The sequence below is a fragment of the Bos mutus genome, chromosome 26, assembly GCF_027580195.1.
Source record: "Bos mutus isolate GX-2022 chromosome 26, NWIPB_WYAK_1.1, whole genome shotgun sequence".
NCBI lineage: Eukaryota > Metazoa > Chordata > Mammalia > Artiodactyla > Bovidae > Bos > Bos mutus.
In genome coordinates, this window is record NC_091642.1 from 30,950,130 (window position 1) to 30,965,619 (window position 15,490).

General features: G+C 40.5%; 1 protein-coding gene across 2 annotated transcripts in view; it reads left to right on the forward strand.

Annotated features, from left to right (window-relative positions):
• The window catches only part of COX15 (cytochrome c oxidase assembly homolog COX15), a 29,475-nt gene that overhangs the window by 5,300 nt on the left and 8,685 nt on the right, over positions 1 to 15,490 (forward strand). Inside the window, exons 5-9 of one of the 2 annotated variants that reach the window (XM_005892066.3) lie at positions 4,253 to 4,420; positions 6,612 to 6,693; positions 8,405 to 8,559; positions 10,185 to 10,298; positions 11,354 to 12,120. In XM_005892066.3, the coding sequence (XP_005892128.2) occupies positions 4,253 to 4,420; positions 6,612 to 6,693; positions 8,405 to 8,559; positions 10,185 to 10,298; positions 11,354 to 11,485 (651 nt within the window). In that variant the 3' untranslated portion in view covers positions 11,486 to 12,120. Of the gene's footprint in view, positions 1 to 4,252; positions 4,421 to 6,611; positions 6,694 to 8,404; positions 8,560 to 10,184; positions 10,299 to 11,353; positions 12,121 to 15,490 lie in introns of those variants that run through there. The other variant, XM_070363684.1, reaches the window with a different exon arrangement.

Genomic DNA, 15,490 nt, shown 5'->3' on the forward strand with positions numbered 1-15,490 from the left:
TAAAGGAGGGAGATGGAAGAGACAAAATAGAAGGGATAGAAACAGATAATAGAGTTAGACATTAATAAAAATCTAATACAAACTAGGGATAGTTGGTGAAACAAAGTTTGTTTTAAAATTAAAAAAAAAAACACTTAAGTCAGACTTTCAGGGAGGCAAACATTTGAAGATGGCAGATAGGATTTTAGGAGGAAGAAAGTGGGGGCTGGCAGATCACACTGTGAACGCCCTCATCTTCCAGCATGCTCGGCAGATGAAATCAAAGTAATTAGAACATCCAGGGTAATAGTGAAGGGGGAAAGAAATAGCCAAAAAGACCTTGAGGAGCATATGTTTATGTTGACATGATTCTGTTAGCTGGGGAGGGTTGGCGTGAAAGGGCTGTACCTTATCTGATATGACTAGAACTGACAGTTTGGTTAAATGAAGAGTCAGTTAAACAGGGAATCGTAGAATAATAATACATACCTTAAACTTTTGCACTTAAGCATGTACTTTCATTATAATTTTTTAAAAAAGGAGTAGAAATTTAGACACTGGCAAACCAATTTGCCTGAAAAACTTTACAGATTTTTATAACTTGCCCTCCCACAAACTTAATAATTGTCTGTTCCCACCTAACATGAGAATAATTGTTTTTAAGCAATTATCTTTGTCAAGCTTCTCCAAAGCTTTCACAGTCTAGTTTAAGTTTTTATCAAATCACCTGTCTTTTTACTTTCATATTTCACTATGTACATAATGTTAAATTATGTCAAGAATTTGTCCAAAAGGTCTTGTCCAAAATACACGTTTGTGTCCTTTTCTGTATTTGGCTCTTCAGGTCAGTTCAATTACTCAGTCGTGTCCGACTCCTTGCGACCCCATGGACTGCATGCAGCACGTCAGGCCTCCCTGTCCATCACCAACTCCCGGAGTTCACTCAAACTCATGTCCATCGAGTCCGTGATGCCATGCAACCATCTCATCTTCTGTCGTCCCCTTCTCCTCCTGCCTTCAATCTTTCCCAGCATCAGGGTCTTTTCAGATGAGTTAGTTCTTCCCATCAGGTGGCCAAAGTACTGGAGTTTCAGCTTCAACATCAGTCCTTCCAATGAATATTCAGGACTGATTTCCTTTAGGATGGACCAATTGGATCTCCTTGCAGTCCAAGGGACTCTCAAGAGTCTGCTCCAGCACCACAGTTCAAAGCATCAATTCCTCATCACTCAGCTTTCTTTATAGTCCAACTCTCACATCCATATATGACTACTGGAAAAATCATAGCTTTGACTAGACAGATCTTTGTTGGCAAAGTAATGTCTTTGCTTTTTAATATGCTGTCTAGATTGGTCATAACTTCTCTTCCAAAGAGCAAGCGTTTTTTAATTTCATGGCTGTAGTCACCATCTGCAGTGATTTTGGAGCCTAAAAAGTAAAGTCTGTCACTATTTCCACTATTTCCCCATCTATTTGCCATGAAGTGATGGGACTGGATGCCATGATCTTGGTTTTCTGGATTTTGTGTTTTAAGCCAACTTTTACACTCTCCTCTTTCACTTGTACGAAGAGGCTCTTTAGTTCTTTTTCACTGTCTGCCCTAAGGGTGGTGTCATCTGCATATCTGAGGTTATTGATATTTCTCCCAGCAATCTTGATTCCAGCTTGTGCTTCATCCAGCCCAGCATTTCTTATGATGTACTCTGCATATAAGTTAAATAAGCAGGGTGACAGTATATAGCCTTGGCGTACTCCTTTCCTGATTTGGAACCAGTCTGTTGTTCCATGTCCAGTTCTAACTGATGCTTGCTGACCAACATACAGATTTCTCAAGAGGCAGGTCAGGTGGTCTGGTATTCCCATTTCTTTCAGAATTTTCCAGTTTGTTGTGATCCACACAGTCAAAGGCTTTGGCATAGTCAATAACGCAGAAGTAGATGTTTTTCTGGAGCTCTCTTGCTCTTTCAGTGATCCAGTGGATTTTGGCAATTTGATCTCTGGTTCCTCTGCCTTTTCTAAATCCAGCTTAAACATCTGGAAGTTCATGGTTCACGTACTGTTGCAGCCGGGCTTGGAGAATTTTGAGCATTACTTTACTAGCATGTGAGATGCGTGCAATTGTGTGGTAGTTTAAGCATTCTTTAGCATTGCCTTTCTTTGGGATTGGAATGAAAACTGACCTTTTCCAGTCCTGTGACCACTGCTGAGTTTTCCAAATTTGCTGGCCTATTGAGTGCAGCACTTTCACAGCATCATCTTTTAGGATTTGAAATAGCTCAACTGGAATTCCATCACCTCCACTAGCTTTGTTCATAGTGATGCTTCCTGAGGCCCACTTGACTTCACACTCCAGAATGTCTGGCTCTAGGTGAGTGATCATACCATCGTGATTATCTGGGTCGTGAAGATCTTTCTTGTATAGCTCTTCTCTGTATTCTTGCACCTCATCTTAATATCTTCTGCCTCTGTTAGGTCCATACCATTTCTGTCCTTTATTGTGCCCATCTTTGCATGAAATGTTCCTTTGCTATCTCTGATTTTCTTGACGAGATCTCTAGTCTTTCCTATTCTATTGTTTTCCTCTATTTCTTCACATTGATCGCTGAGGAAGGCTTTCTTATCTCTCCTTGCTATTCTTTGGAACTTCGCATTCAGATGCTTATATCTTTTCCTTTTCTCCTTTGCCTTTCATTTCTCTTCTTTTCACAGCTATTTGTAAGGCCTCCTCAGACAGCCATTTTGCCTTTTTGCATTTCTTTTTTTGGGGGATGGTCTTGAGCCCTGCCTCCTGTACAGTGTCACAAACCTCCATCCATAGTTCTTCAGGCACTCTATCAGATCTAATCCCTTGAATCTATTTGTCACTTCCACTGTATAATCGTAAGGGATTTAATTTAGGTCATACCTGAATGGTCTAGTGATTTTCCCTCCTTTCTTCATTTTCAGTCTGAATTTGGTAATGAGTTTGTGAACTGAGCCACAGTCAGGTTCCGGTCTTGTTTTTGCTGACTGTATAGAGCTTCTCCATCTTTGGCTGCAAAGAATATAATCAGTCTGATTCGGTATTGACCATCTGGTGATGTCCATGTGTAGCGTCTTCTTTTGTGTTGTTGGAAGAGGGTGTTTGCTATGACCAGTGCTTTCTGTTGGCAAAACTCTATTAGCCTTTGCCTGGCTTCATTCTGTTCTCCAAGGCCAAATTTGCCTGTCATTCCAGGTGTTTCTTGACTTCCTACTTTTGCATTCCAGTCCCCTATAATGAAAAGGACATCTTTTTGGGGTGTTAGTTCTAGAAGGTCTTGTAGGTCTTCATAGAACCCTTCAGCTTCAGCTTCTTCAACATTACTGGTGGGAACATAGACTTGGATTACTGTGATATTGAATGGTTTGCCTTGGAAATGAACAGATCATTCTGTTGTTTTTGAGATTGCATCCAAGTACTGCATTTCAGACTCTTGTTGACTATGATGGCAAGAGTGAATGTCAACTTTTTAGGCATCAATGAACTAAAATGGACTGGAATAGGTGAATTTAACTCAGATGACCATTATATCTACTACTGTGGGCAACAGTTCCTTAGAAGAAATGGAGTAGCCATCATATTTGGCTCTACTTCAGTTCAATTAAATTCACTCAGTCGTGTCTGACTGTTTGTGACCCCATGGACTACAGCACGCCAAGCTTTCCTGTCCATCACCAACTCCCAGAACTTGCTCTAACTCGTGTCCACTGAGTTGGTGATGCCATCCAACCATCTCATCTTCTGTCGTCCCTTCTCCTCCTGCCTTCAGTCTTTCCCAGCGTCAGGATCTTTACCAGTGAATTCTTCACATCAGGTGTCCAAAGTATTGGAGGTTCAGCTTCAGCATCAGTCCTTCCAATGAATATTCAGGACTGATTTCCTTTAGGATTGACTGGTTTGGTCTTCTTGAGTCCAAGGGACTCTCTAGAGTCTTCTCCAACACCACACTTCAAAAGCATCAATTCTTCGGCTCTCAGCTTCTTTATGGTCCAACTCTCACATCCATACCTGACTACTGGAAAAACCACAGCTTTGACTATAGGCTTCTACTCCAATAAAATGTTAATCTAAACAGTGGTTAAGTATTTATGGTGCTGTATGTGGAAATTGGGTAGGTCTCAATTCCTGGGTTCCTAGGGATGTGGCAGCATATGGAAAGGAGGGGTCAGAGGATACTCATTTTCTCAGGGAGTCAAGTTGTATAGACAGCTTCAATCTTGTTTTGTTTACCCTTTTTCTTTGTGATTGTAGGGCCTGTTGGGATGGTATATGGTAAAAAGTGGATTAGAAGAAAAACCAGATTCCCATGACATCCCTCGAGTCAGTCAGTACCGCCTTGCTGCCCATCTGGGATCAGCCCTTGTGCTCTACTGTGCCAGCTTATGGACCTCGCTCTCCTTGCTGCTTCCTCAGCACAAGGTAAAGTCAGTCTGTATTGTTTACCACACATGTGGACAGGGTCCGAGATGGAAATTCTGGTCCTACATGAAAGTTCCATGTCAAAACGCATACATTCCCTTAGCAACATCGATCAGTTTACTAGAAGCTGGATATAACCAAAGTTTAGAGAAACAGTGAACTCTGAGACTCTGGATAGCTTCAGGATGGCAAAGTAAAACCTGCACTTATGCTTTGGAGCAGGAGTGGCTTATTCAAAGGATAATTAGTATAGGAACCAAATATTTTGTCAGCATTGCCAATCAAGAAAAAGATGAAAACATGAGTTTTAGTAAAAGAAGGAATGAATACCAGCAATGACAGAATGATCTCTGTTCCAAGGCAAACCATTCACTATCACAGTAATCCAAGTCTGTGTCCCCACCAGTCATGTTGAAGAAGCTGAAGTTGAACAGTTCTGTGAAGGCCTATAAGACCTTCTAGAACTAACATCCAAAAAAGATGTCCTTTTCATTATAGGGGACTGGAAGTTGACCACTTGACTGTGATTCCCAGTGGGATGATGGTGGAGAGGTGAGGAAGGCCAGAATGAGAGTTGCTGGTGGACCTTAGTGGCCTACAAAGGCCATGTTAAGTTGTTTATTCTTTCCATGGGGACCCTACCGTTCAGCAGATCTGACAATATACTAAACCATAGTGATCTCACCTAAAAGTATTTTCTTTGTATGCTGATTAAAAGGAAATACATTTTAAAATGCGTATTATTTTAGGTGTCAAAGTCATGGTTGGCCTGAATAACCTGTTCATGGAGTGAGGTTTAGGTTGATAGTAGGACTTTTAAGTAGAATCATCTCGTAGGTACCTGGAGCCAGTGATCTGGATCCCAGTAAGAATAGGAGTTGTTGACTAGGCACTCATCCCACAGGGAAGCCAGATGGGGTTGAAACATTGGTATAGTAGGTGATTGACATCTGACTAGTTCCTATTCTTACTTTCAAAGCCAGACTTATAAAACTAATCTACATCTATAGCTGTACATCCTAACAACCCATTCTTTTTTTCCACTTCTTGTCATCCGGCTTCCCCATCCATATCCGTCTACACATTGACTCCTACACTTGCACATATCAAGTGTACAGTACTTAGTATAGTCTCCTAAGTACTCCTAACTGAATGGTACTCTTAAAGGTTACCAATGACTTTTTAATTATTAATTGTTCTTCTCTTTTTGTTTATTTATATTCCACTAATTACAGAAAGGATTTGAGATGATAGTCAACCATATAGAACTGTGCTGTCCAGCACAATAGCTCCTAGCCACTATTGCTATTTAAATTCTAATTAAAATTAAGTAAATATAACTTGGTATAAACAAACTTGTTATCTACTTAAACTTTAAATAAAATTAACTTAAAAATTTTTTTCACTTGCTCTAGCCGCTTTTTAGATCCTCCATAGCCACATAATGACAGCACGGATAATAGAACTTTTCTATTATCACAGAAAATTCTAATGGCCAGTGCTGATACACTGTCCTATGAAATCTTAGTCATGGTACCTAACTCCTCACATACTAGATTGTAAATCGTTTGAGGGCAGCACTCTGGCTTTCCTTTGTATCTTTCCTTTATGCTTATGTGTGCTCATTTTGCCTGTATATAAAGTTCTTGCTAAATATTTGTTGATTTACTGATTATTATCACAAGCTGGCTACAGTAGAATAAAAACAATTTACCCAAAACACTAACTGCAAGAATCTCTACTCTACTCTACTCTCTCTACAGTTTTGATTCTGATTATATTTGCTAAACACTAAATATTACACATGACATGAAAATCCAGTTCTTTACCTTAAGCCACAGCATTTTAACCATGGTGAAATGGCTTTCCCTGAACAATGCAAATCATTCCATTCCTGAACAGATGTATATTGAATACCTATATGCCGTCTACTGGGCTAGGATTACTGTAGTAAGCAAGTGAAATGGCAGTTCCTGTCTTCACAGAAACTTACAAGGTAGCAGGGAAGACAAATAGTAAATGTATACATTTAATAAAATTTAGATAAAGTAGAATGTCTTCTGGGAGTGCTTAACCTAGTCTAGGAGTCAGAGAAGATCTGGCCTCAGATTGTCCCTGGAGTTGGTCCTTGAAGATCTTGCTGCCTTTCCTAATTCCTGCAGTCAGTGTCTCTGGCAATTTTCTCATTTAGTTGACTGAGACGCGTCAGCTCCTGCGGTTGAGACGGCTTGCTCACGGAACTGCAGGCCTGGTGTTCCTTACGGCTCTCTCAGGTAGGACTCTTAGCAAAGGTGGCCTAACTTATCTTCAGGTGGGATCTCTTGCTTAATGCTTTCCTCCTGCATCTTTATATCTCCTTCTCACACCTGCCTCTCTCATACCCACCATCTTTACCCTCTTGTCTTCTAATCCTTCCTTCCCCAAATCCTGCTTTTCAGTTAGTTGAACAAAAATATTGAACATGTACTTGGATCCAAACTCTAGGTTCAAATCCTGGCTTTACCTTCTATAAACTATATGACCTTGGACAAGCTGTGTAACCTGTCTGGGCCTCAGTGACCTCATCTATAAAATGGGGAAGATGATAATAGTTTAAGTAATAATATGTGAAGTATTTAGCACCTCACATGTAGCAAAGGCTATGTAAGTGTTAGCTGTTGTTATCATATAAACATTATTGTTATTACATTATACCAAGATAGGTCAGACAAAAGCCTGCCCTCAAAGACGGCCTTTAGGTGAAGAGTTTATTGGGGCAAAGAGACTAAAACAGATTTCTTTCATTCTTTAAATCACAGCTCTACCTTTCTTACTCTAGACCTGCCCTGTACAATAATCACTAGCTTCATGTGACTATTGAAGCTTAAGTTAATTAAAAGCAAATAAAATTTAGTTTCTCAGTCACAGTAGCCACATTTCAAGTGCTCAGTAACCACAATGGGTGGCTTGCAGCTGTTGACTGGATGGATGACAGATACAGAACATTTCCATCATTGCAGAAAGTTTGATTGGGCAGCACAGCTCTAAATAAAACCATCAAACCAGTGATCCCACCCAAATCTCCCTCCCCCTTTTTTTGATGGAAGAACATGAATTTTGACTTTATAAATGCAATTTAGAAAAATAAGGAATATGATTTAACATACCTGAATCTTCTGTGATCATAAATAATGGATCAGTTATCCATTAAATTCTTTGTGTGTTTATCCAGGGTTTAGTTTATAAGATTTTTTTGAGCACTTGGGGAAGACAGATAAATAAAACCCATAACATGCCAGATGATGTTGAGTGCTGCAAAGAAAATAAAGCAAGATAAGGGGATAGACGTAGGGTTGGGGAGTGCTATCTTATAGAGGATTATTGGAGAGATCTCTTTGATAAAGTGACATTTAAGTGGAAACTTGACGTGAAAGAATAAATTAACTGTTCCAGAATAGATCAGTTGGCGGTAGGGAAGCGAGGCAGTAAGGAGAATGCATATCACAGTCAGTAAAAGAACTTTTCCAAATATTCCTCTCTCTAGAGCTTCTCATCCACCCTCTAGGGGAGGCATGCCAGAATCTTGGGGTGGAAGTAGGTGAGGATGCAAGTTTTTTTTTTTAAGTTTCCATGGTGTATTCCATGGTGAATACAGCAGGGTTTGAGAACCCCTGCTGTAGATCTTTCTATTCTCTGACTATTCCTTTTGTCTAACTCTGAGATAATAAACATTTTCTATGTCGGAACTTCCCTGGTGGCTCAGAGGGTAAAGAATCTGCCTACAGTGCAGATTGAAACCCGGGTTTAGTCCCTAGGTTAGGAAGATCCCGTGGAGAAGGGAATGGTTACCTATTCCAGTATTCCTGCCTGCAGAATTCCATGGACAGAGGAGCCTGGTGGGCTACAGTCCATGGGGTCACAAAGGGAACTTTCACTTTCATGTCAGAACTAGTATTTGATCTCTTCTTTCTCTCATTTTAATAAATATTATTTATTGGAACCCAGGGGCTTTTGTGGCAGGGCTGGATGCTGGACTTGTTTACAACTCCTTCCCCAAGATGGGAGAATCTTGGATCCCAGAGGATCTCTTTACCTTCTCCCCTCTCCTGAGGAATGTTTTCGAGAATCCCACCATTGTGCAGTTTGATCACCGGGTTCTGGTAAGTCTGGCGGTTACTGGCTACTACACATAAGGAGCCTCTCACAGGCTCTGGGTGTCTGAAGCACTGCTAGCAACATTGAGATGGTAGAGTGGGTACTAGAATTCTTTTTAGAAGAATTTTAGTACCAGTTTTCTGATGTGATGTTTTTGTCTTAACTATCCACATGCCTCTAGCCAAATTCTTTTTTGCAGGATACTGCCAGCTTTTTAAAGTTAATTCTCCTCAATCCTGCACATGTAGAGAAGAGTCATTTTAGCAGAAATGAGGCTAAGTAGAGAAGAGAGTGTAAAGACAGTGGTTGCTGAACACATAGCCATCAGGACTGCACCAAGACCCCAAGGAGCTAAGAGCATCATAAATACTCATCTTATTTAAGCTAATATTTATTAAGGACCTACTGTGAGTCATGTTAAGATTGCTTGGTGGCCTGAGCATGGTAAATCAGAGCCCAGGGAAAGGTTAGTGGCAGGGAGACCTGGGAGAAGCAGTGGTGCTATTGTAGTGAGGCTGTGAGAGTGACAAGGCTCAGGGCTTCATGGTAGGACCCAGACTTGAGAAGATGAATCCGAAAGAGGTTGTTGTGATTAGAAGACTGGCTGCAGGAACAGAAGTGAAGAAAGATCAAAGGCGATCCTAGAGTTTCTTCTGTGGCATGTTTAAAGCACACCAGCAGGAATGGGACTATTGAAATGAGTGTTGAGCTAGGGACAGAGGATGTCATCAGATTGAGGTACGTTGAGCGTGAGATAACAGTAGGGCACCCAGAGAGAGGGGCCCAGGGGCCTCATATCCAGAGGGAATGCTGGGGCTAAGGCAGGTTACCTTGTGCGGGGTCAGTCCCCACTGCCACACAGCATTTTGGAATAAGTAAAGTCTGGTTGAAATTGGATGGCTGTGAAGAGAAAAAGATGTGAAATTGGTATCGAAAATGATAGAAAACATTTTCCTCAATATCATGGAAGGTCGGAAATCCTACTGCCAGCTCCAGACTCTCTTTCTAAAGTGGAAATGAAAAGGAAACTTTAGATCTTTTTAACACTAGCTGGAAGAATCACCACCTCCTCTACTCATAGCCCAGGAAAATAGTAACTCTCATGTGCTGGGGTCAGCCTTGTTTTAACAATACAGGATTAGAGTAGAGATAAAATTAGGGATAAATAAGAGGATGAGATGGTTGGATGGCATCACCGACTCAATGGACATGAGTTTGGGTAAACTCCGGGAATTGGTGATGGACAGGGAGGCCTGGTGTGCTGTGGTTCATGGGGTCGCAGAGATTCCGACACGACTGAGCAACTGAACTGAATTGATGCAAAGAGTAATTTAAAACCTGAGGGCCACACCGGGCAGACACCTGCATTGGAAGGTGGGTAAGATTGCTGAGAGACAGTCAGTGTGTATAAAGTGCAGAAACTTTAAGTGGAGCCACGCCTCCATTGTACTGAAGTGGCGAGCAGAAGAGGAGCAGGGAAGAGCTTGAGTCACTAGGTGGTTCTCTGCCTGGGAGGGGAAAGTGTTTAGTAGTTACTCAGTGGATCTGGGGGAATTAGCTGTAAGGTGAGCAGAAACCAGGGGGTAGGACATTCTTTTTGGCACCTGATGAGACTCTTTCTACCCTACAGGGCATCGCTTCAGTTACTGCCGTTACAGTACTCTACTTCCTCTCCCGAAGAATTCCCCTTCCTCGAAGGACCAAGATAGCAGCCACCACTCTGCTGGCTTTGGCATATACACAGGTATAAACCACTTCTTTTGATTCTGAAGGTATCCCCAGAACAAAATTTAAAAAGAAAGGTGACAGTTCAGGATGGGGAACACATGTATACCTGTGGCAGATTCATTTTGATATTTGGCAAAATTAATACAATTATGTAAAGTTTAAAAATAAAATAAAATTTAAAAAATATAAAAAAAAAAAAAAGAAAGGTGACAGGCTAGAGAAAATATTTATAATAGACAAAAAGATGAACAACCAGAAAATAAAATAAATAAAGGATATTAAGACACAATTCTCAAAAGAGAAATGATGAATGGCCAGTAAATATGAAAAACTCTTTAGCATCACTCATGATCAGAGAGGAACAAATTAAAGCACTGTGTGCCATTTTGTACCTGTCAGATTGGAAAAAAATGAAAAAAAAATCAGATATTGGCATGGGTATAGGAAAACATACATTTGTATGTTCTTGGTGAGAGCATGCTTTGTTATAGCTTTTTTTTGAGGGCATCTGGCAATATTTTTTGAAGTGTTAAAATGTTTAGTCCTTTGATCAACCACATTGGCTTATTTTTGCCTGCCCTGGAGATACTCTAATGCACAAAGAGCTGTTCCCAGGAAATTCATTATGGAATTACTGTGATAAGTGAAAAATTAGAAAGTACTTAAATAAACATCTATGATATAGCCATACTGTGGAATACTGTACAGTTTAAAATAATAAGATCTCAAGACATACATTGTTACATGAAAAAAAAAAGCAAATGACAGAGCAATCTACTTTTTAAAAGCTGTTAGGTTTTTCTTTAAACATGTATATAAAAATACAAGTGTGGGAAACTGGTAACAGTGGCTACCTTTGGGGAAGAGAACAGGGCTAGATGAAGGATAATTAGAGGAATTTTAGTTTTATCTAATTTGAATTTCTTTTGTTGTAAGTCTATTTCCTTGTGAAATTTTAAAATATATTCTTTGAATTTCTGAGGGGAAAGTGTGGAGGGTTTGTGTCTGGTTATCCATGCCAGTCACTTCAGTTCTGAGTGTGTGTTTCCTCCTTGCTTTTCTTTGTGACAGGTGGGCTTGGGCATTAGTACTCTGCTGATGTATGTCCCAACTCCTTTGGCTGCCACTCACCAGTCGGGCTCCCTGGCTCTGCTCAGTGTTGCCCTTTGGCTCATGAATGAACTCCGAAGAGTCCCAAAATAATTCTCAGAGGATCAGCTTCCTAGGACTGAAACTGTGCTTTTGAGAGATCATCAGAAAGCACAAGAATTTGAGCTTTTCTAAGAGGAGGACCTTGGTATACTGGGTGGTTTCCAAGTTGGTCAAGTTATTTAAATTCTTTGCCTGTTTTGGGGACAATCTACTGGATCAAGCAAGTCATTAAGTGTGGTTATGCTTAAGGTTCCTTTTTAAATCTGTTGAAAATCAGATTTAATGTAGAGAAAGAATTTTCTGTCATTTGCTTCTTAACAGGTTGTGTGTCAGTTTTCTCAAATGTTGACAAGCTGTTGGTTCTACATGCATAATCTGTTTCCTTGACCTGAGTTCTGGATTCTGCCTGAGTAGAAATTCTTACAATCTCAACTGTACTTCCATCAGGTAGAGATTCAAATGGATGGATTGGCATACCCTAACGTCAGATAGCCTTCAGCAAGAAATAGCTGTTTTCTTCCAGTGTCTTGATTTTCAAAACAGGGGAAAGCACTAACTAGTTTCTCTTGTGATAGGGCTGTTAATCATCACTACATGAGACAAATGGAGAATAGTATAAATCAATTCCTGAAAGGGTTTCCTGAGAGCCTTATGGATAAGAAAAATACAGTCTTGATGGTATAGTACCTGGACATCTCTTTGGTTATTTAAACAAAGTACTGACTAATGAATTGGTGTGATTTTGGCCTCTGTTGATATTTCACAGGGCTCTGTCTTATTATTCAACATTTTTAAATCAGCAGTTTGGATGAAGGCATCACAAAGACCATATTTGAGGATGGAGCAACCCAACATTGCTGATACAATAGATGACAATCACAAAACAGCTCCAGAGTGACATCATCAAGATGAAATTAAACCAGTCATAAATGTAACATCTTCATTTAAATAGGTTACGTAAGTTTAGGATAGAGAAAACTAGCTTCTTATCGTCTTCATCTAAAAAAATACTGAGGGACTTCAGTTGGACACAGGCTCAGTATGAACCAACCATGAGATGACACTGGTAAAAACTAGTGTTGTTTAAGATTCTATGAATAGAAGTGTCACAGCCATAGTCAGAACACCACACTGCAAGTGCTGCATTGTATTCTGGGTACTGCATGTTTTAAGGACACTCACCAGCATGTACGTATCAAGAGGCAGGAACCAGGACAGCAAGGAGTCCAGAACCCGTTTCATACCAGGAATACTTGAAAGAACTAGGAGTATTCGGCTGGAGAACATTTAGAGAGACAGCAAGAATCCTGCCCTTGACAAGTTGAAGCCCCTTCTTGCAGAAGGAATGAGCTTTCTTTGTGCTGCAGAGCTGGGAGCAGTGGGTAAAAGTTGCAGAAAGTTAGTTTTTAGTTTTGTAGAAGGTAGGAGCCACCTGGACCAAATCAGATGCCTGCTAGGGCAGGCTGGTGCAAACAGGTGAACCAGAGAGCAGGTGCCCGTCAAGGGGCTAAACCTCTGCTGAGTGCTAACCTGTTGCTGCTCTGCGGGTCCAGTTGTGAGATCTGACTTTTCAGACAAACCAAACATCCAGATTTTTATGTGAATGGTCTCAAGTTTTTTAGAACATTATGCAGGCTAAACAGATCTGGGAGCCATAAATGACGTTAAGATGTGCCCCTGTACAGCTGCTAGACTAATGATCACAGTTCCCTTTCAACTCCAGTATCCTCTGGGTTTCAGTGTGACCAACAGTGTATCATCCTCAAGTGGTTCTTAACAAAATAGAAGTAGCAGTTTGTCTTTGATTTTTTTGTTAATAAAAATCCTGGCCAGGAAACAGCTTTTGCTGTTCCCAGAAGTGGTTCCCAGCTTCTCTCACATTAGAATCTTTCAGAATCCTGACCCTAGCCTTAGCAATGATCAGTTAATTCACAATCTCTGAAAGCCATAATTAGCAAATTCCTTGGGTGATTCTGATGTGCTGACAAGTTTGGGAACCACTAGTAGCCCTAGTAGCCTACTTACGTTAGAAAGTTCTGAGCAGCTTATTCCCATTCCCTCCAAATTTCCACCTCACCCTATCTCATTTATCCACTGTGTTGATACTGGTTAGTGCGCCAGCGGGGTATCACCTCTTCCAGATAGAATTCTCTAAAGAAAGACAGCTGCAGTCACTGGGCAGGTTCCCAAACTATCATCTCCTGATCCCCAAATTAAGGTTGTTCTTAGTTAATAATTGAGTCTGGAGAGGGCAGTCTGATCCAGCTCAACCATATGCTAATGATGCTATTGTTCCCTCCCCGCCCCGCCAAAAAAAAAGCATGAAATGAATTAAATAATTTCAAGTTGCAGATGTTTTACTTCATTTTTTTTTTTATTAAAGATGAGTAAGTTTGGAAAAACAGATCTGATTGCATTTAGTGATATAACTTTGTTAATGCCCATCTCTAAGCTCCTGGTGAGTGGATATTATCTGAATTATTTTGTTTGCATTATTCCCAGCACCAGACACATACCACCAAATATTGTATGAATAAATGGAAAATGGATGATTACAGACTGATGTCCCAGACACTGCTTTCAAATTAAGTCATCATACCCAGAAGATGAAATGCATTTCCTTTAATATTTTCAAAAGCCAACAATTCTGTCAGTTGGTTTTAAAATACCAAAGGAAATTAAAATCCCTCGCTTTCTTAATTAATGCAGAATATCTTTTGTTTAACTTAGACAAATGCTGTCCATTGTGGCAAGGGTTATTATTAGCCACTGCCTAAAGTGATGCTGGGCTTCCCTGATGGCTCAGTGGTAAAGAATCTGCCTGCCAATGCAGGAGACTTGGGTTCAATCCCTGGGTCAGGAAGCTCCCCTGGAGAAGGAAATGGTAACTCACTCCAGGATTCTTGCCTGGGAAATCCCATGGACAGGAGAGTCTGGCAGGCTACAGGCCATGAGGTTTGCAAGAGTCCAACAACAACTTACAACAACAAAAAGTGATGCTTGCTGCAAAGACCAACACTGATGATCACAATAGTAGGATAACCAGTTTATCTGCAGCAGTTCTTATGGTCCTGGCATGATGGTGGGTTGTATACTGGTATATATAACATATATACCCATGTCCTTGCATAAGGGACAACGCACCCCTCTCTAATATGTATTGTGTATTCTTTTCAACACTGACTTAACAGTATCAGAGTTTCAATAACTGTTCAGCAAAACTATTATTTAATGTTAAGTGTTAGAAAAACATACAAACTAAGCAACCCCCCACCCACCCAAAGTAATGCCATACAGGCAGCCTTTGGTTTTTGAAAGCAAGAAGGGAGTTTTTCATTGAGGTCGTAATAAAAAGATGCCTTTCAGCACTGCAGGATCTCATGCTCAAGGCAGATTTCATGGAGGAGACAAGGTGTATACTTAAAGGCTTCAGCTAAAGGGGGATTATAGAATAAAAATTTCAAACACAACAACAAATTCCAGAAATCAAAGTGGTTGCGATTCTTGCCTGCAGAGAAAGACTTTTACGAAGCTAATTAGGGGGCAGAGCCTTCACCACCAGCAGTTCTAACAGGCTCAACTGGCAGGTGCTCTGTAGGAGGGGCTGCTTCAGAAAGTCTCAGGGCTGCCTTACCTGAAGAAGTGGAGAGGAGTGATCAGCTGCCAGAAGACCTATGAGTGGCTGCACTACTTAAAAAGGAGAGCCTTGGCTTGCCTGAAGTCATCGTGCATGCATGGCTATACTCATCCTGGGACTCTCAAATTTTTTTTTCCACTTTGGTCGTCATAAAAATGGCAAGCAATGATTGAATACATTTTAAATGTAGAAAGCCCTTGTAGTATGGGTAATGATTCAGTTTTCCAAATTAAACAATATTATTGCTCAGACTTGCAGAGAAAGTCAACAAATGTATTCCTCCTCTGTCCCTCTAATAATGATTCAGTTTTCCAATTAAACGATATTATTGCTCAGACTTGCAGAGAAAGTCAACAAATGTATTCCTCCTTTGTCCCTCTAATAATAATAATGAGAAATAGTGAAATATTAGAGGGGGA